The sequence below is a fragment of the Strongylocentrotus purpuratus genome, unplaced genomic scaffold (genome assembly GCF_000002235.5).
Source record: "Strongylocentrotus purpuratus isolate Spur 01 unplaced genomic scaffold, Spur_5.0 spur5_scaffold_7, whole genome shotgun sequence".
Lineage (NCBI taxonomy): Eukaryota > Metazoa > Echinodermata > Echinoidea > Camarodonta > Strongylocentrotidae > Strongylocentrotus > Strongylocentrotus purpuratus.
In genome coordinates this window covers 15,366,151-15,387,030 of record NW_022145613.1, presented here as the reverse complement: position 1 = coordinate 15,387,030, position 20,880 = coordinate 15,366,151, and the positions used below count along the sequence as shown (strand labels likewise).

At 38.3% G+C, this 20,880-nt stretch overlaps 1 protein-coding gene across 1 annotated transcript; it reads left to right on the top strand.

Moving 5' to 3' along the window:
* The first annotated feature begins 530 nt into the window (after nucleotides 1–530).
* On the top strand, nucleotides 531–18,926 carry LOC578348 (uncharacterized protein C2orf50). Its single transcript, XM_030974162.1, has 4 exons — nucleotides 531–1,756; nucleotides 10,563–10,790; nucleotides 16,210–16,249; nucleotides 16,797–18,926. The coding sequence occupies exons 1-4, from the start codon at nucleotides 1,686–1,688 to the stop codon at nucleotides 16,986–16,988; spliced, it is 531 nt and encodes a 176-aa protein (XP_030830022.1). The 5' UTR covers nucleotides 531–1,685; the 3' UTR covers nucleotides 16,989–18,926.
* Nucleotides 18,927–20,880: the final 1,954 nt, after the last annotated feature.

Genomic DNA, 20,880 nt, shown 5'->3' with positions numbered 1-20,880 from the left:
TCCTCTCTCTCTCTCTCTCCCTCTCTCTCTCCCCCTCTCTCTCTCTCTCTCTCTATCTCTCTCTCAATCTCTCTCTCCTCCCCCATCCCCTTTTTTTTCTCCCTCACCCCTCTTTCACTTCCTCTCTCATCTACCCCCTCTCGATCGTCTACCTCACAAACAGGGTCCTCGTCAACAAAAGAGCCCTCTATCCCACTTGGCTACTCGGCACTTCTCCGAAGTTCTCTCTTGTCTTCCACACCTCTTGGACCTTACACACCGCACCCCAACAAAGGAAACTAGATTCCTTCTTTTGATGCCCATCTCTGACAATGACATTTCAATCAGGACGATTCCTCGACAAACAAAAGCATGTTTTTTCCAACCCTTTCACAAATTAGTCAATCGATCGATCAATACAGATGTCGGTCTTCTGGCGCGAGCACAATAACAAGTTTTCTTTCTGTCAACTACTAGATCTAGCCCCATGGAGCACTAGTATACGAAGCCCAAATATAGTGCGAACTATATTATCATATAGAAAAGAAGCAGAAGCTTGAGAGTCATTTCCTGATGCGAGCCATATCATGATGCACAGAACTTGCTTGAATTGATTGCCGCCAATTTCTCTCGTAAGGATTTCTTTACCCCTTCTCTGAACCTTGCGACCGAGCCTAGCTAGCTCGCTTATAAGTATAGTCATGACATGCTTCATGATATTCATTTTCATCACCACGCAAGTATGCTTCCCCCGAGGACAAAAGCAAATGATATTTCGTTTCAGTCAAGCGTGATATAAGCGTGCATGGTGGCATAGCCATGGTTATCAATGCTCATCTCTATAATACCATGTGACCTTATTCAAGGGATCAGGAACAACTAAAGGTTTTAACATGACAATAAAATTCACTGACTGCCGTCGCCGTCGTACTTTGAGAGGGGATGCGCCTCACAACAGAACCAACTCAAAACAGTTCGTGTCGTCTGCTATAGAACTGGAAAGAATGTTGAACGTTAGTATTGCTGTGTTCATTATTGGAAGCGCTAGTAAATGAATCACATACTAGTTAAACATTTGCGAATACCAAGGTGGTGTGGGAAGGTTTTTTTTCTCGAGTTACAGACCAGTCAGCAGCTACACTATCAGACCATGATGTGAAGTGATCGAAACATTGCATTCAGCAGCTCGAATTCGAAGCTACTCATGATAGAGTCATTAATTCATGAAGTTTCCGTCAAAGTGGCTCAAAGCAGGTGAATCCATTGAATGTTTGACATGATGAGACTAGAAGATGGAATAAGCACCAAATATCATGAATATAAAGTGATAACAAACATTTTGTCTCGGAAACTGACAATGCAGCATCCGAACAGTGGCTAAATAGAGAGGTGTATTTCGATTTATGTTCATCATGAATTAACAATAAGATAACATGCGACATCATGACTGCAAACTTGTCAAAAAAGACACTCATTTGAAACAACCCTGTGCTTTGCAACTTCTGGCAAGAATTATTAACGATGCTTTACTGTCGTCGTCGTGGCAACCTCTCACTTCGTGCTTTCTATAAGACTTATTAACCGAATATTGCGGATCGGTTGCAATATTGTAGACAGAGAAGTGCTATGACGCTCTATCGTGTAAAAGACGCTAGCAAGTATGTATTGACATATTTATTCATTTAAAGACTTGATCTGAAAGAAAGATGTATTCCAAGAAGGTGACAAGTTCGGATTCAGACTTTCTGGAGGCTGTCAATCCAACATTGGGCAAAACGTAAGTATATACTTTTTTTCCAATTTGCCTTTGAAGGGATCCGGTAACTAATTGTCTTACATCCTTTAAAAAAATCCTAGATTTAGCTCATGCTGCAATGATAATTATAAACCTTTAGGTAAGTCAGACACCCCGACTTTTACAAGTCATCTGCGTGATTATCAATATATTTATGATTGAAAATCGAAATCAAATTTTGCGTTTGCCAAACTGTTTTCATAACACTGCAGTCTATTGGGGGAAAACGAGTATGGTAAAATCCGGTCACTCAAAGGTTTTTACTTTTTTGAGGCACTTCTTGATAATTTTGAAGCGCAATTTTTGTTTAGGGCTTCAATATAACACCATATCACAGACACTGATAACACGTAGGGCCGTGCATCCCAGATTTAACATTGTTAAAATATATAAGATGGCAACACCGGTATGTGGGCAGATTATTTTCATTACCATCAACAGTTTGCCCTGGATTACTTGTATATTAAGGGTGAATATATATATATATATATATATATATATATATATATATATATATCGTGCATCACAACACCTAGTAATAGACTAATCCTCAAACATGTCAAATATGACATTTCGCTAGGACAAATTCAATACCCCGCCCATTTTTAGGTACATGATGTCCAAAATAATAGTAATTGGAACTTTTAAGAAGCTTTATAGTACTCATCGTCGTCATCGTCATGCTCTTCGTCGTCGTAATCATCATCATCATCACATTCGTTGGTGCATGTTGTGTGCTCCCTTTAAGCACTGTCTTCAGATTCCAGTCCTCTCTGTCATACTACTACTACATGTAAGTCTGTTGATCTGCACCCCCCCCCCTCCCCCTTTCTCTCCCTCTCTCCCCCCCCCCCCCCAATCCCCCACCCTATCTCCCTCTTTCTTTCTTTCTCGCTCTCTCTCGCTCTCTCTCTCTCTCTCTCTCTCTCTCTCTCTCTCTCCTGAAAGAATAATATTGGATAATCGTGCTGTTTATGCCTATATACTGGTGCTACTTTCCGGACTCTGAGCAGAGCGTGACAGTTAGTCAGTCCATTAATCGGCATATCTGGAAATAATCGATATGTGATATCGTACAATATAGGCATGATGACCAAATCGCGAAAACAAAACAGATGCAGAAAATTCAGAAAAGCAAAGGGGGTGTTTCTCCCGGACAATCAACTACCCCCCCCCCCCCTCCCTCTCCCACTCTCCACCGACAACTAACTGCACAAATCAGCTCTCCCTGGCGCAGCATCGGACCAGTGCTCCTTAAATAATTTCCCCTAGACAATTATACACTCCTGACATTACCCCCGGACAACTTCCCCAGCCTGGACAATTATTCATAGAAATGCAGTCCTCAAGAACAATTACCTCAAGCTACTCGCCCCGGATTAACTATCTCCTTTCCATTAATCAACTGTTTACCTGAGATAGCTATACAGAAATACTCAAGTTAGAGGTAGTGTGTGGGGTAATTGTCCGGGGTAGTTGTCCAGGGTAGTGGTCCGCATATTATTGTTACCTGTATGGAGGTCATTGTCCTATAGGGATGGTTGTCATGAGGGATCGTTGTCCGGTATTTTGTCCTAACAGTACGTTGCCAGAGGATTTATTGTCCGAGGTTTGTAATCCAAAAGAAGTTTCTTGTGATCAATTTTAGTAGATTCATACTTTTTTCATGATAAGATAACTGTTTTGATGTTATTTGCAAGTGCAATTCACCTCACTATTTCAACCACATTGCACAGGTCTCGAATCCCTGCCACAAACACTAATAATTCATATGACAAGACATGAAGTCTACTTTCACTACTCCCCATCTAGGTGAATTAGGTGAGTATACCCTGTAGGAAGACATTCACTATTAATGCTTTGGCGTTATATGGTAGCTCGGGTCGCATTTAAAAAAAGTATTAATGAAGGGCCATAATGTATTAATACCGATTCAGCTACTCTGGGTGAATAGGACCAGATTACTTCCTACTTGTAGAGGTGTGCCCCCCCCCCCCCCACTCAGTGTTATTTAGGGTACGCTTATGCTTGTTCCCTCTTTTTGAAAGCACCCCCTATCTGAGGACTGCCAACATTTCCGAACCCCCCTTTCGCGGGGTTTTCGCGGGCTTTTCCTGCCTTGGAGACCCCCCCCCCCCCCCCCCTAAATCCGGAAAAATGCTCAATGTACCCCCCTAAATTCGGAATAATTTCTCAGGAGTCCAAAGAGATGAGAGAAAAAAAGAAAAAACACCCCCTTTTTAAAGAAATCTCCGGGTGAAAAGTTAATACACCCCCTTTTTTTACAATTATTCTCGGGTCGGATTTTGTCGAACGAAAAGTACCCCTTTACCGGTCATTTTGGTAACGCGCATGGGGTCCGTCCGTTCTCGGAGTGGGGGGAGGTGTGCACACTTGTTTTGATGATGATTGTTTTACCTGATTTCTAAGAAAGCATGTGATCGCTTGTTAGTAAGCAACAAGGGACCCGACATTCCTCTCCGAGGGACCTGGTAATGAGGATTAATGTCTTACCAAAAGGGCACTAGCACATCGACTTGGTTTCGCCAAGACCAGTGCTCTATACCCCTGATCCATTGCTCTTTCGTACATTAACACCAGTTATCCCCTTTATCGCACATCACTGTCAGCCGACACAGTGTTTGGTCGTGTTGCCATCGGAATTCCAATTAATTATCTAATTAAAAGGAGACAGTTAGATGCAAATTCAGACAGAGGTGAGGCTTTTAACGTCGTTAAGCCGTTTTGATAACATCACCGACTTCAGGTGCGACTGAAACCTGATATTGATGGGTAATGATTTTCAAATTTAACTAAAGGCTTAAGATACCGTTTGCTTCAGTAGGAAAAGCCTTAACAAATAGTGTAAGCTTAGTGCAGCAGTTAATTGCTCTGTAGATCTGCAACCGCACCCCATCCCATTACCTCCCGGGGGAGTGGGTGAAGGGTTTTAGTATACTTTCCCAAATATTCGGATGGTTTAATATATTTGCACCGAATTTTAACCGAATTTTCCATGTGTCAGAGATTGAACAATAAAAAAAAGAGTCCTATTTTCCCAATTTCTGAAAAAAAAGTTGTATATTATGGTCATTCATTTAAATTTTTCCGAGAGGTGTTCTAAAAGACTAAACATACAAAACAATAATTATATTTTCAAAAACAATGGGGTTTGAATAGCCTATCACCCCACCCCTCATTCGACAACCCTGCCCCCTCCCCCCCCCCCCCCGAAAATCGTAGAGCATAAACTATGAATGCGAATGGTCAATATTCCTTTACAAGTGAAGTATTAATTTCATCAAAATTTGAAAGCTAGAAATGTTTACCTAAGGCTTTGCTTCTGAAGATATAAGGTCATTTGACCCTTTGTATATACACATCCATTCATTTTATTTCACCTTTCTCACGTTTATGAAATTTAAGGACTGGTTAAAGGTGAATGGGAATTCGATTTCTTCTTCAAATAGTAATGATGCAACATCTTAATCTGACAAATTATGTTTACATCACAACTGTGACGCAATATGACGGATCTAAAATTCAGACACCCCGCCCCCCCCCCCCCCACACACACACACACATACACATTTTCAAAGCAAGTCATGCCGGGGATACTTCACCAGTCGAATCAAACTCCTATGTTTGCCAAATGACTTTTAAGCGGGAGCTAAGTTACCTCGATTGACATGGAGAATTTGTTTGTAGACAAGAGATAACAATGGCGGACACTCGTAGATGTATATACCCCCGGGGTTGTCAAACATTCCCCAGTCTTCTTGATATATCTTGGTTTTAGTTTGGCGTTTGACCAGGGAGACAATTTGACAACCTTGATCAGAGTCGTTTTGAATTTGGAGAGCACCCGTATAGAGGACAAACTGAAGTTGTTTTCCCGGTGTTTGGTGTTTAACACACGTATTTGGATCGCAGCCTGGAGAGGTGTTTGATGTGCTCTTCAAATCTTGAACACCCTGTCAAATTCAAGACATCAGTTTTGTTCGGTGACTAGATTCATCAACAATTTTGAGAGACGAGTGAAAAATTGACAATATCAACTTGGCATTAGAGAAGGAATTTTTAGGATTCATGGATTTCTATAAAACCAAGTACAGTTTGGCACAACCAACATTAGCCGCTCCGTATTTACCATAATTTTGTTGGTATGACCCGTGCATAATAAAATTGAAGTTCTTTTGTTAAAAATTAAGTTTGCATCTCCAAGAAAAATTCATTGTTGGCAAAACCCAAGATGATCATTGAAAGGCACTTTCGGATTATCTGAGAATACGTGCATTTGATTGTATATGAAAGGACGTACAGCCGACCAAGCCGTTTTCTGTCTTCTACAAGGACTGTCTATCTGTTTATAGACAGGTTTAAAGATATAGCTTATCTGATGTTAATTAATGTGCGGCCTAAAGAAGACGTGTGGTTCTTCTTCTTTTTTTCAAATTTGAAATAAGATTGAGGAATCAATGGAAGCTATGAGGAATAGAGACCAAGGCATGCAAAGCATGGAAACGGGGTAGGTATTGTATTCATTTTGGAATAAATGTCACTAGAATAGCCATCAATAAATTGGCCCTCTCCTTTTCCCCCAATTGGAGATTAAGAAATAACATCGACAACACTGTAAAAATGTTGGGTAAATATTTAACCACCTTGTAGCTATGGGGCAGTTATAATTCATGCATATTTGGGGTTTTTTGTTCAGTTTGTAGTAAACTGATTTTGATTGGGATAAACAACGCAATATCCGAAACCGGGAATGAGCCCATGTTATATAGGTAACTATTATCCTTCATTTTGTTTACAGCAAAATGTAATACTGTTATTTTGGTAAAGTTCACAAGAGATAAAATGCGTAAAAATGCCACCTTTCTGTAAACATCCGTTCTCGCCTTCGCGGAGTGGCTCGATAGAAAATTAATTACGCTAAGTGGCTTGTGCAGACGACCTGCTGCTGTCGGCGAGCTAAAATATTCATAAGCTATTGATATCAATTATTAATAGTTCAGAAAATAGCTGTGGAAATCGGAAGTCTCCGCCCCCTACGCGAAGCTTCCAAACAGGTGGTAGCACTCGGGAAATCGATTGGAATTTTTAAGTGAATGAAATTTATTGATTTTGAAAAAAATCCGGGGAAAGTCTGAAAAGGAGGTGCAATATTGTATCGAAATCTGACACTAGAAAGTGTATCTGTTCCGAGATTATGTTTTTTCCTCATCCCAAGAGAAGGGCTATAATATTTGTTCTTATAATATATTAAAGCCTATCTGCACTAGTTTGACCAGGAGGCATTAGACCCAGGGCGGATCCAGGATTTCTTAGGGGAGGGGGCCCAACTTTTTTTTTTTTTTTGCTCCCGAAAATTTGAAAATCGCGCCGGGCCGAAAAGTCGCTCAGTGGGGGGGGGGGGGGGTAGTGAGCACATTTTTTTTTTTTTTGATCCTCAAAAAAATTTCAATTTGCACCCCCCCCCCCTTGAGCGCCAGGGGGGGGGGGCCCAACCCCCCAAAAAGGTAAAAATCACGTGATTTTACATGATTTTTTTTTCTCAATTATTTTGAAATAATATAGATGTCTGTTTAATGTTAAGATGTGATTGGGAAAGAACTTGAATCTTTATTTATTTTTATTTATTTATTTTTTTTATTTATTTATTTTTTATTTATTTATTTATTTTATTTTATTTTTTTTTTTGGGGGGGGGTTGTGAAATTGTTAAATACATTGTTGTTGAATTGAAAGTGAAGTACAAATAAATTATGCATATATGACCATTGCGTGGTTGACAATTCAGATACTTTCGACCTGCTACATTGATTTTTAACTCGATCTCAGTTAACGTTATTCAGCCGTGTAATTAACAATTACAAATCGATAAGTAGTTCTTGCGATTTCACTTGAAATGAAAGAATAGATTCTTGATCGTGGCATTGCCTGTCAACAAGCCTGCCTGGAATTAATTATTGTCTCTATTCTTTGAGCGCGAAATGATGTATTAAACTGTAATACAACTAATTTATAGCGTTGGCCTAGTCCTTACCTTACAAACATACAGACATTAATGAGAATATGCTCATTCAATGCCATCCAATAAATGTAAGTCTGCTACTACTTCGACAAATACTACTGATACTATAAGACGACTTCTACTACGACGAATACTACGACGAATACTACTACTACTTCGTATACTACTACTCCTTCTTTGTCTTATTCTACTACTCCTACTACAGCTATTACTACAGCTACAATATCAATATGTACCAAAACATCATTTTTAGTTACAATCAATATAAAAGTAGGAGTTTTCCCTTCTTTTTAGAAGAGGGTGTTATTATTCGATGTACATGTATATCGTGAGGTAGTTGCATTAATGGAAATAAACAAGAATGACATTAAACGAAAGTGTAGGTGAATCCCCATTTTCAAGAGAAAAACAGATTTCTAATTTACAAAATGAAAATTATGATTTCGAGACGGGATAAACCAACCATAAATCATTTATTAAACATCACTCATGTGAAATTCGTTGATAGTTTTTAAATATATCGCAATCCCAATGATTGATTTTTTAAAAGTGTCAAGTATAGACATTCTCGATTATTTTTTTTTATGACAGTCACGAAAGTGCTGCGACATGATGCATTATATAAATTTACGCCTTAGCGAAGCGTTTTTCCTTTCAAACGATCCATGTTACTTGCAGACAAGGTTTAGTTTTTGTTTTTATTGTACGGCTTCGAACAGGATAATGAAGCCCAGTGGGGACCTTTAGCTGTTTTTAATCACTTTCTGAAGGAATATGCAGGGACTTGGGAGACAATTAGATGAAATAGTGCACAAACCCAAATAATTACTGCTCATGAAACCATTTGCTAACGTCAAGCCAATACTTTCTACTCTGTTGCCTATAAAGTTGGATTTTTTCATGACATTATTGTGACAATACATAATTTATTATTTATAAATAAAATCATTTCTCTCAGAACTGTATTGACCAATTTCTGTTATTCTTTAGATTGATCAATAAAAATCTGAGTTTTTATATAAAACATATCTGTCAAGAATAAATCGTAATTCCTTACTATAACTTGACGGAAAGAGGTAAGAGAAATATATTCAAACTTTATGGGCATCAGTGTACCTGTATATATCCCGTTTCTTTCTATTTGGCCGACCTTCGTTTCAGCACTTCAACATAAACTAGATATTGGGTTAAAAGTAGATGGTGTTCTAAGAGAGTATAATTATAGAAAGCATAAAATCAAAAGAAATATATAATCAAGTGTCTTAAAGGGGGGATGCTGGGGTAATTATGGTACTTGTGTAGGCATGTGTACGTCCAAATGATATTCATAGAAAAGTGGCGTAAAACTTGTCTTATAATGTCCTACAATGTGCCATTTTCTTTAAAGGAACATTATCTTTCGTTGTACATTTTGATGGGTTCGTTTCCTAACAGATTAGTGCTACCCATGATATAGACTGTATTTGTTATTACATGTATCACGTCCAATAATAATGGAAATAAAAATAATAATGCAAGGCTTATATAGCGCATTATAATTATGTTGCTATCTATACTAACAAATAGCAAAAGAACAAACTTATATCTTATAATTACATGAACAAATTATTGACTTATTAATGGTCATAGATTAAGACAAGAAACATAATTTACTGGTTACTTTCAACCGATAAATATCTGATCCCACATAATTCCCTTTGCGTAACTTTGTCCATATTGATCTACTGTTCATTTCCATTTGTTCCACATACTCGAGAGACAGAAACAGTAGCATAACACCAAACCTGTTAATGTGTCGGCCTTATCATGATGTGGCGCTGGGAATGTCCCCCTTTAGACCCCTTCATCTTATCATCGACCGTATACAGCTGATAATACCCTCTCAGACACCCAATGTCATTGAGAAAGCCTTTGCAGTACTTTGCTATATAGCTTGCACGCACACCAGCTAAGAAGAAAAAGAAAATCCCCAATCGTCTTCTGTTTACCGTTGCCAAGCGACGAGTCCGTAGTGCGACACGCCGCGCCGGTGCCGAACAAAAACCTCGCCGAAACCAAAGGTCTCGATCGGGTTTCGCACTCTGTATGCAGTCAATAGAATCAATGCATCAATGCATCCAAGCTCTTCAATTCTTTTATTGTGATCCAAATATTTACCACATAACAGCACTGTCATACCGCGATAAGGCACTCTCCCGTATAGGCCATCCGGTATATGTCTCGTCGTCGGCATATATTCGTGATAGTAATTCTGACGCCATATTTATTTTCATTTCGCGATCGCGTTTGATTAAAATTGAAAGCTATCTATTGACCAGGATAGTGGCCAAGATTATGGAAGGAACGGGAACACTCTCATTTAACATTCAACAGTGATTAGGAATAGCTAGGAGATGTTCTTTTGATGTGGCTCGGTTCATTTATCTACTACATGTTACCGTGTACGATGTCGAGTTATGATCGAATGATATATCGAGACCGTCGAAGTATATCTCAATCTTTGACTTCGCTCTAAACATCAAGAACAAATCTTGATTTGACTCTGCCAAACTTGTCTGATCCATCTCAGAGTTTTCGGAGGGCATGTCTTTCAGTGATTGCCATATAGTTTGACTGATCAAACAACTTTTTTGACAATTTGGAGAACATATTATCATCGATTGATTTATTAACTTATCATCATGTCTCATATTATGCACGACCGTGCCACCTCGGCCGGTTACCGCATCCCTTCTACCCGAATCTCCAGTGCCTACCACAACAAGTGCGCTCCCGAGCCCAAGCAACCACAGCAGCGGGCAGGCGATCATCAGCCACGGGCAGGAGCGGCTGGAGGAGGAGGAGGAGGAGGAGGAGGAGGAGGTGCAGGAGTAAGCGGGAGACACACACGGGCTGACTTCAGAGAGTGTAATTCTGTGATTGAGGATAAGACGTGGAGGGAGACGGTTGGCAGGGAGAAGAACGGACAATTAAGATGGTGAGTTTTGCCATTCTTTTATTTCCAACTACTTTTGGACATGATGAAGGAAATCCCCTCATTTTATACAATTTGTCCACCACTTTTGTAAAGTTGATGACAACGATCATATGTCATTGTGCAGGCCTTTACTTAAATACATACTTTGTTATGGTATCAAATATATACTTGCAAAAAAAGCTGACAGATTGCATATTATAGAATGGTCATAGTAACAGTTCTTATTATTTATTTGTATCTGATTAAAGAACGCATATACAACCGGTTGTTCATGTTTGATACAATATTGTTTTCACAACTGTAACGTTTTTTTTTAAGTGTCCTTTTTAAACAGGGTAGCATATTGTCATACAATCATTATAATTATGTTAACTGAGGAAAGAAAAAACTCCTATCTTTTCCTGTTAAAATCGGTAATATGCTTAAAATTGTCATTCTGACATCAGCTTACTCATATTTGTTTTCTTCTTTTTTCTGATTCTTGTGCTCTGAAAGTCCTTCCACCATTTTTCGTGTCGTGATCATCATAAGATGTATGCAATGATTATGCACTTTACTTTACTTACTTACTTTACTTTACTTTAAAACACGATGTTGTAGGTCTAAGCCTGTTCATCGATCCAGGATTCTTCCGTGATTACTGCTATTTTGTGGAGGGAGGAGGTTGTGTAATAACATGAGACAATAGACAACACCTAGACCGGCTCATACAGAAGGCTTACTGGTACACTCTTTGACCAGTGACTATCAAGTCTATTCTTAAAAGAGTTTACCGACCCAGCTGCCACAACGTTTTCTGGGAGACCGTTCCACAGTTCCACGACTCTATTGCTAAAAAAGTATTTTCTTATATCTAGCCTTGAATATTTCTTTTCAAGTTTTCTAGAGTGACCTCGAGTTCGATCTTCTGTACTCATCTTAAAGGGCATCTCTTGCACAGTGTACAAGCCATTCACGTACTTATACACATCGATCATGTCCCCCCTTTTACGCCTGTGAACAAGAGTTGGTAGTTTGAGTTTGGTCAAGCGCTCCTGGTATGTTAAATTTCTAAGGCCAGGAATAATCTTTGTTGCACGTCTTTGTACGCTCTCCAACATTCTCTGTTCTCCTAATCTGTATGGGGACCATGCGGCTTGTCCATATTCTAAAATGGGCCTAACGAGGCCTTTAAACAAAAACGGCATAGTATCAGTATTGAGGTACATAAATGTCCTACGGATAACTCCAAGTACTCGATTCGCTTTGAGAACTGTTTGGGAAATGTGATCTTTAAATGATAGTTGTGAATCTACTAGGACACCTAGGTCCTTTTCTACTTTTGTAACAGATAGTGTTACAGAGTCTGTCCCCTTTTTCATACAATAGTCTGTAGAGGCTTCTGCCGGTAACTTCCCAAGCCTTAAAACAGTACACTTATCAGGATGAAAGCAAAGCTGCCATTTCTCAGCCCATTCTTCCATACGTGACAGATCCTCTTGAAGTTGCTTTCTTAAATCTGCAGTATCAGCACGGACATACAACTTTGTGTCGTCTGCAAACATCGAAATATTTGAGTTGACAACTTTTGGAAGGTCATTGACAAATAGCAAAAATAAACATGGACCCAACACACTGCCCTGCGGCACTCCACTCAGGACTTTGCCCCACTTAGACTGCTTGCCTCTGACCACTACTCTTTGCTGCCGTCCACTCAGAAAAGACTCTAACCATGCAAGTACATTCCCACGAACTCCATACGATTCTAATTTGAGAAGCAGTCGGTGGTGAGGCACCGTATCGAACGCCTTCATGAAGTCCAAATATATGGCATCTACTGTGCCTCCATCATCCAAAATCTGTGTCCACTGGTCCAACACTTCCAAAAGATTGGTGATGCAAGACCGACCAACTACAAACCCATGCTGGTGAACTGAAATCAAATCATTCGTCATAAGATGGTCAAGCAATTGCTTACGCACAAGATTCTCCATCATTTTACAAATAATGCTTGTTAGACTAACTGGCCTATAATTTTTACTATCACTTTTGTTACCTTTCTTGAAAATCGGGGTAACATTTGCAGATTTCCAGTCCTGGGGTAACTGTTTACTTTCAAGACTCTTTTGGAACAGCAAAGAAATCGGTAGAGCTAACACATCTGCTAGTTCTTTTAGTAGACGGGGATGTATTTTGTCAGGCCCCGGAGATTTATTAGGCTTAAGTCTACGCAGTAATTCAAACACATCTCCTGACGTAATCTGTATGTCGTCTAGTGGAGTGTCAAATTCAACATCTAAAGGGAGAGGAATATCTTGTAAATCTTCCTGGGTGAAAACTGAAGAGAAGAAATCTTGCAAAACCTCAGCCTTCTCCTGATCCGTTTCTGTTTTACTCCCATCAGGTTTGGTTAAATTACAGACACTTTCCCGAGTTGTTATTTTTGAGTTTACATATGACCAGAAGGCTCTTGCATTCTTCTTAACTCCTGAGGCTATATATTTCTCATATGAACTCACCGCCTTCCTACACTGCCACCTTGCTTGGTTGCTGGATCTACTATAACAACGTCTTTGCTGTTCAATTTCTGCACTAGAATACTTTTCCCGATTTTTTTCGCTTTTCATCTCTTGCCACTTTCTGAAATGTCTATGTTTTTCTCTAACCACTTCCAGAGTCTCTCTGTTCATCCAATGTTTTTTCCTCTGACTTACGTTTAGTGTTTTCTTTGGTGTATAACAATTAAAGATGTCTAACAGTGTAGTTTTGAAGAAAGACCATGATTTTTCCATGGACATCTCCCAAAATTCATTATTCCAATCAATTTCCATAATCTTATCATACATTGCATCATAGTCTGCTTTATCATAAATGTATCTTGTTTCTCCAGTTTTGGCGCCTTGGCCTCTTATTTTCATGTCAAAAATCAATGTATAATGATCACTTCTGCCAAGACTGGCAGAGGTTGTAATATCTGCAATAGCATGTTCATTAGCTGTAAAAACCAAGTCTAAGACATTGGAACATTGGCCACTACGGTGCCGTGTAGGCTGAACTTGGTGCTGTACTAGGAAAGCATCTTTAGTGCTCTCAATAAATTTATGAGCTGGATGCTCTACACCCTTTGTACAAGATTCTAATCCCCAGTCTATGTCTGGAAAATTAAAATCCCCAATTAACAAAACATCCTGAAAGGTACTCTGACCCACTTCTTGGAAAAGTGCACACAACCCATCATTTACACGGTTATCTGCGTTTGGACTTCTATAAAAAAGACCTACAAGGAGTTTACCACCTTCCTGAAAATCAACTGTGGCAAAAACTGCTTCTTTGAAGCTACTAACAGAAAAACTTGTATAGGCCTCTGCTTTGAGGCTCTTACATATATACAAACAAATCCCACGGCCATTTTCGTAGAGATTATGAAAAATATCGAAACTATCTAGCTTCACTTCAGCTACTTCAACATTGTAACGTAAATTCTTTGGCTTAACTTCTGTAATGCCAATTATTTGTGGTTTATACAAAGTAATGATTGATTTAAATTCATCTCTTTTATTCAATAATGAATCTACATTTGCATAAATGCACTTGAGTTTATTAAGTTTACAACCTACTGGTTGATTTCTGGGAAGTCTTCGCGGCTCTCCAGGTCTTTTACTTGTTCTACGGGTGTTTTGTTTGTCTTTCTTCTCACATTTGTTTCCATTCTCTTTGCTTGTGCTGCTTCTATATATGTCCCGATGTTGGTCACCCTTCCCCTCCTTCTCACCCACTGTGCATTCATATCCCCTTGACGGGCTGACTCTCCCTTTTTTTCCTGCAATTCCATGTATAAGTTTTTTTCTTCCTCTCTTTGGATCGGGGTCAAGTCTCTACGAATAACAACTCTCTTTGTGTTAACAAATTGTTTTAGTCGCGGAGCTGATTTTATGATCGAGTCCCTTTCTTTGACTGTTTCGGTGCTAACTCTAAGGGGGCGTGGTTTGCCAGCGGCCGTTTCCCTGCTGTATTTCCCCAAACGTCTAACGTCTATGATCTTAGTGGGTGGAGCATCAATCTGTGTGAGTATTGCCTGAAACAAGTTAGTATCTTCCTCTTTCCTAATCTTATCATCTATGCTATCACTCTCCTGAACGTTGAAAACCACAGCATTTAGTTTTCTTACCTCTCTCTCTTCCATTTCACTCACACAGAGTCCAACATCTTTGTTTGCATTTGTTTGTCGGTCCACTTTCAGCGAGTCCAAATCAGATTTGACTGCAGTGAGTTGTGTCTGGATGGAAACAACCTCAGACCTATCAGCCTTTTGGTCAATTTTGCCTATCAGGAGTTGTATATTGGTTGTAAACATTTCCATAGCCTTGTCTAACTTATTCTCAATGCTGGCAAGTCTATCAATGCCAGTTGGAAGCTGCGCCTGAGCCAAAGGATCTTTTAAACACCTGGGGCACTTCCACTGTAAACAAACCTACAACTACTCGATGAAAATGGTATCCTTTGTAGATAATTACTTACTTTAATAATGGCTCTTAATAGGTGTATAACAGACCACTGAAGCACCCCCGCTGACGCCATTTTTTGTGCTTGTTCTTTTGATGCCCCCAATAGTCTACAAAACTCTTACATTCTATAAAGCAACAGCCAGGGTTATTATTGTGAATAATGTATAGTTTAGCTGATCCCTTTTCATGGTGTACACCGTAAAGCCTTTTGACTTGATAAAGGATGTCTCACTTCAACGAAGCAAATCATTTTTTTGTGCAGTCGAGTGTCATTTTAATCACATTTATTCCTCCTATACCCTTCTCGACAAGCGATGGTAATTTATGTGGTTAAAATGAGATTTGGAAGGAAAGGGTTGAGGAAGAGTTATGTCGAGACCAAAAGTAACCCAGGAGGATTACTGCATGTCGGTTACACAGAACACATCAGAAACTCGGACCGAATCCTGTCCTGAAGGTCACTCTAATAGGGGGACTTTCTTTTGACTTAATCATTGATTGTAATAGATTTAAGAGGGTTTATAGAGGAAATTGATATCAACTTTGTAGACTCCCAAGTAAAACGAGAAAAGTGAGAAAAAATAGCAGAGCGCATTTCTTTCATAAGTGTGTGTTGAAATTCTTTTCTCATTCGATTAAAGCAAAAATTTGCCGTCATTTCACAACTTTGCTTTCAAGAAAACAAAATCGAGACCTCCAATTTAATATCCTACCCGGGTTCCTACTTAAAGACCAAGTATTATACAGTCGTCCTAGTCTGTATTATCGAACAGGCAAATGGTCCACTTTACAGACGACTTGGGTGTGGTTCATCTGCTCAAGCTGGATTCCAACAAAGACCGTTAGAGAAACCGGGGATCAATATTTAGTCCTCGCGGTCAAAGTGGCCAGTATAATCTAACGATTTTCTATTGTTTTCCTCTCTTCTTTGACAGGGACGAAGGCTGGGGGTTTCTCAAGGACTTTGATCAAAAGGTGAGACAAAAGATATTCATAACTTATGATAGGTGTGGTAACTACAAATAACTAAGCACGTCATCTAGTATCTAAACATAAATTTGCACATATAAATATGTTATCATCATGTTTAGCATATTTCGTGACAGGTTTCTGTTTATTCATTCACAAATTTATTAGGTTTTAGCGCACTCTCAAAATGTAAATAGAAATGTTCTGGTATTTCTCAGCATGTTATATATTACGCCTACATCAATTTTTAGTATTAAGTCTTTCTTTCGCCAATGAGTATGATCATAACGAAGGTTAAAGTTCGCTTGATTCAATGGCACAAAAATACAAATTTTAGATATTTTTCAAATGTTCATTCAACCTATTCTGTTTTCGATATGTAGCATATAATCATATACCTCTATAACAGTATAAGAATTATTTTGATGCAGGTGATAACAAAAAAAATATTTTGTAGACTATTTGGAAGTATTGTTTGGTCAGTCAATACATTAGAAATGAGTCGTAATAGTTATTTCAATGAGATTGTTTCTCTCTTTCGAATTTTGTTTAGGGCAATCCAAAGGAAAAAACCGAACCACCGAAGAACCTGTCGGTTTTCTCCGAATCGGTTCCCAACACATCCAACCAGCGATTCGGACACAGGCAGAAATCAGGAGCAGCCAAGGCAATGGTCGATCTACAACACAGACTCAGTACGACTAACAGGAAAAAGCATCACAAAGAGTTGACATGTTACGACTGAAAAGGCTCAGCGAAACTCGCAATTTTTAGACTCATTAGCTATTTGAGCAATTTTGATAGCCAATCGAACTGGTACCAGTTTTTGGCGTAGCCGTCGATCGTGCTTTTGTTGGAATATTCGAAATGACATTGAAAGAGAATGAAAAACTGTATCCGGATATCCAACGACGTCAAATCACTCTCCGATCATTCGGGAGATAAAGACTCCTTATAATTTGTACAGAGATCGAAATGTAAATTTTTATATTATTTATCAAATCAAATTATGTACAAAATGGTTATGTGTGCCAAAGGACTCGAAAATGTGGACGTTGTGAGGTGATTACATATAATATATAGCAGCTATTGATCAACGATCATCGTCAACGAGATGACAATGCAGATACCGGATTTCGGATGTAGTGGTCGGATGCCAGGTTGTTATCGGAACTTGACTGACAAGGCGTTCAGTTAAAATCTGAAATTAATAGATGTTGACTGAGTGTGAATCTTGTTTATTCGATCTTTCAATACAACCGAAACTGATGATCAAAACTACAACTAACTCAAGAATAATAGATTGTGTCTTAAAAAGATAATAAAAATATGATATGAGTATGACACAATATGTTACACAGTAAACTCATTTAAATGTGGCTAATAGATATGTAAGAAAGTCCCTTAAGTACTTGTTATCATATTGTTCCAAAGGTATATGATAATGACTAAAATAAACGAAATGGGCAAACAACATGAAATGCTGATGACATTGATTCTCAACCTGCAAAGTAAAGAAATAATTAGAGATGAAAAGTGAGAAACAAAATGTATCCAGGAAACTTATAGCAGTGTAAACACTTTAAACATGTCCAATGTGCATTTACGCGGCATCTTTAATCCAAATTCATTACATGGGACTGAAGTCCACTGAATCCGGCTTTACTTCAACTGATAACAGATATCATCTATTATGCTGGCATAGATGTAATAGGCAAGCGATTAGCATGTGAATTAGATTTGATCTGTTCCACATGGTAGACGCGCAAGGTCCACCTCTCATTTTAATTAGACACTTAATAAGGCAATTTATTTTTAATACCTCATTCATTTCTCGAGGATGACAAAGGTCCGATAACAGACGGAACCAAAGATTAAATTACACTCAAAGGCCAATAATAAGTCGATTAGAAATCGACTTGGAGTCGGGTTAGCAGTGTGACCAGGCTGAGTGTGACTGAGGTATTGTTTTAAAAGAGTTTTATCTATTTGCATTAAATCAACATTTACGTGCTAGTTAATTCCCGATCGATGCATCAGCATATTGTTTTTAAAATTAGCGAGTTACGTAACATACCAAATGATCAGTAACATAAATACGGACCGTATTTATATACGGTCAATTAGTATCGCACGATTTAAGTTGACATTATTCTGTTTACTGACAACTATTAAAAAACAAAGTCCAAGCGCCAATTAATTGTCTAAGATAACGTCTTGTGCCATTATATTGTCGTGCATCAGCAGTGTTAATCAGCAAACAAAGTCCGAATAATACTACTCTAGGCCTATTTTTCGGGTGATTGTAATAATAGGTCAATTGTGAAAACAATACATTATAAAGGAATTTATATGCCCATTACCATGACATAGTCAGATTTTGCAATGAACGAATGACATCACTTTTGCTGAATTCATTAGAAAACACATTCAATATGGTCGCAAATATTTATCACGCATGAAGTTTAGGGTAAATTCAATACCTCATTTGAATTGCCTTCAGAAATTATGTTCAGATTATGAAATAAGTCGGTCAACATTGTAATTTTTGCACATATTAATAGGTGGACAGTGCAGAAGGTTATTGAAATTGCCCTTGGTTGATTTTCCGAAAGTCTTTGTGATCGTGTTAATCTTACGATGATTGATTTTGCTGATAATAAAAATGATATTTCTTCTATTACGTTATGCGTCATTGATTTAGCCAGCCAGACGAGCGTTCTTCTATCTGGACGTTTCGTAACATAGCAACGATACGCATAATACACATCTTCTATTATCATCTCGCTGTGTGTGTTATGCAAATATTGATTAAGAGTATTGTGAAGCAGGTTGTACTCCGCTGCACAGTACAGTCTCTTCAATTCCATTTGGAAAATTATTATTATGAAATTTGATGCGCTATCCTTTTTCATTGGGAGGGATGTTTCATTCAATAGATAACACAATTACCATGATTCATGCGTATCTGTTATTCAATAATGCATATTGAAGAATGCATTTAACAACATTCATTCAATTCGATCTTTTAGATTATGGACTCTTTAATAAAAAAAACCAATTACAGTCGTTACAGGCTGCTTATATATTATACATGCACCGATTTTGATTATGAGGTTCCAATTTTGAACTATCAGGAATATCCAACTTAAAGTATACCATGCTTTGTTTGTAATGAACTTTAAGCGATTAGTTATACGTTTCATATCTTCCATTCACACTATAAAATGTGAAATTACGTACACACAATCACAGAGATTTTCGAGAAATCACGTCAAGGAAAATTTCAATACCATTTCAATACCCCTATATAATTATATATATATATATATATATATATATAAAAGTGCGAGAATTCTCAACTTTGACATGACAACGGGTGTTCCAGAAAATGTAGGCGTGAAGAAAATGGTCTAGAAACGTGAGACGTAGTTGTACTTTACAATTTTATTACGAGCTTTCGGCTTGTGAGGCCTTCTTCAGGTTCTGAAGTGCAAAGTACAGCTACGTCTCACGTTCCTTTTTCTTCACGCCTATATATATATATATATATATATATATATATATATATATATATATACATGTATATAATATAGATATTTATAAATATATCCCATATAAATCATGTTCTGATAACGTTATAATTACATCAGTGAAATGTTCAAGGCTGTTGAATTTGCCCCGGGAAGTTGACTTCGGTTGATTTTCCGAAAGTCTTTGCGATCGTAACTGCGGTTAGTCCCGGGGTAAGTCATTCAAGTAATGTGCATGCTGCATACCTTAGTAAACTGTCTCATTTCAGTGTTCATATTAACTTAGTATTTGCCTGAGATCAACTCTATTATTCTCCTTCGGTATGGGGAAACAAGATGTAGCGACAGCAAGATCAAGCGATCCGCTTTATATTTCAACAAATCAATGATTTATGTTGTGTATAGGTACAATGTCGTATCCCGCAGATCAAAAACTGTTAAGGACAAGATGTGTGTCATGAGAACAAGAAAAGTTTTTCGGAATATATATTTTACTAATCGTAAAACGTTTTCCTTGTTGGATATAACACTTTGAGAGCTGCCATCGTCTTAAATGCATGTATGATGTGGGATAATTGATACAACATTGTAAGACATAACTATGCTCGAAGGCACTTTAAACATCTCCAATTGGTGTGCACTATATGAACATCTTTTTATCTCACATTTGTTGGCGTAGTGCCCCCCCCCCCCCCCTCTCCCTCTCTTTCTCCCTCCATGCATTTTACCCTTCTCCCCCTCTATTTCGCTCTCTCTCTCTCTCTCTGCTCTCCCCCTCCTTTTCCTTCTCCTCTCCACCCTCTCTCTCTTTCTATATGTCTCCCCCTATCTTTATATTTAACTGGGGGACACGTAACCCTCGCCTTTCCAGACTGCATACTTACTTCACTATAGCTCCCATAAGTGTGCAGAGATCGTCATTCAATCCACTTGCTGACATGTAAGTCAGTGGATAATAATGTACTTATAAATAGTTCGTGCATAATTATAGTATGATCCAGTTGGTAGAAGCGGACATTATTTTGTAGATAACTAATATCCTGTAGTATACATGTAGCCAAATCTGAAATAGGTGGATGGTGTAGTTGAATAGTGTGATATTTT

What these genes read in the sequence shown, in the direction of transcription:
- LOC578348 (XM_030974162.1), top strand. Translation starts at nt 1,686, where the DNA reads ATGTATTCCAAGAAGGTGACAAGTTCGGATTCAGACTTTCTGGAGGCT. An exon ending in AATCCAACATTGGGCAAAAC is followed by an intron (nt 1,757 to 10,562) that starts GTAAGTATATAC and finishes CCGAATCTCCAG; the next exon opens with TGCCTACCACAACAAGTGCG. An exon ending in AAGAACGGACAATTAAGATG is followed by an intron (nt 10,791 to 16,209) that starts GTGAGTTTTGCC and finishes CTTCTTTGACAG; the next exon opens with GGACGAAGGCTGGGGGTTTC.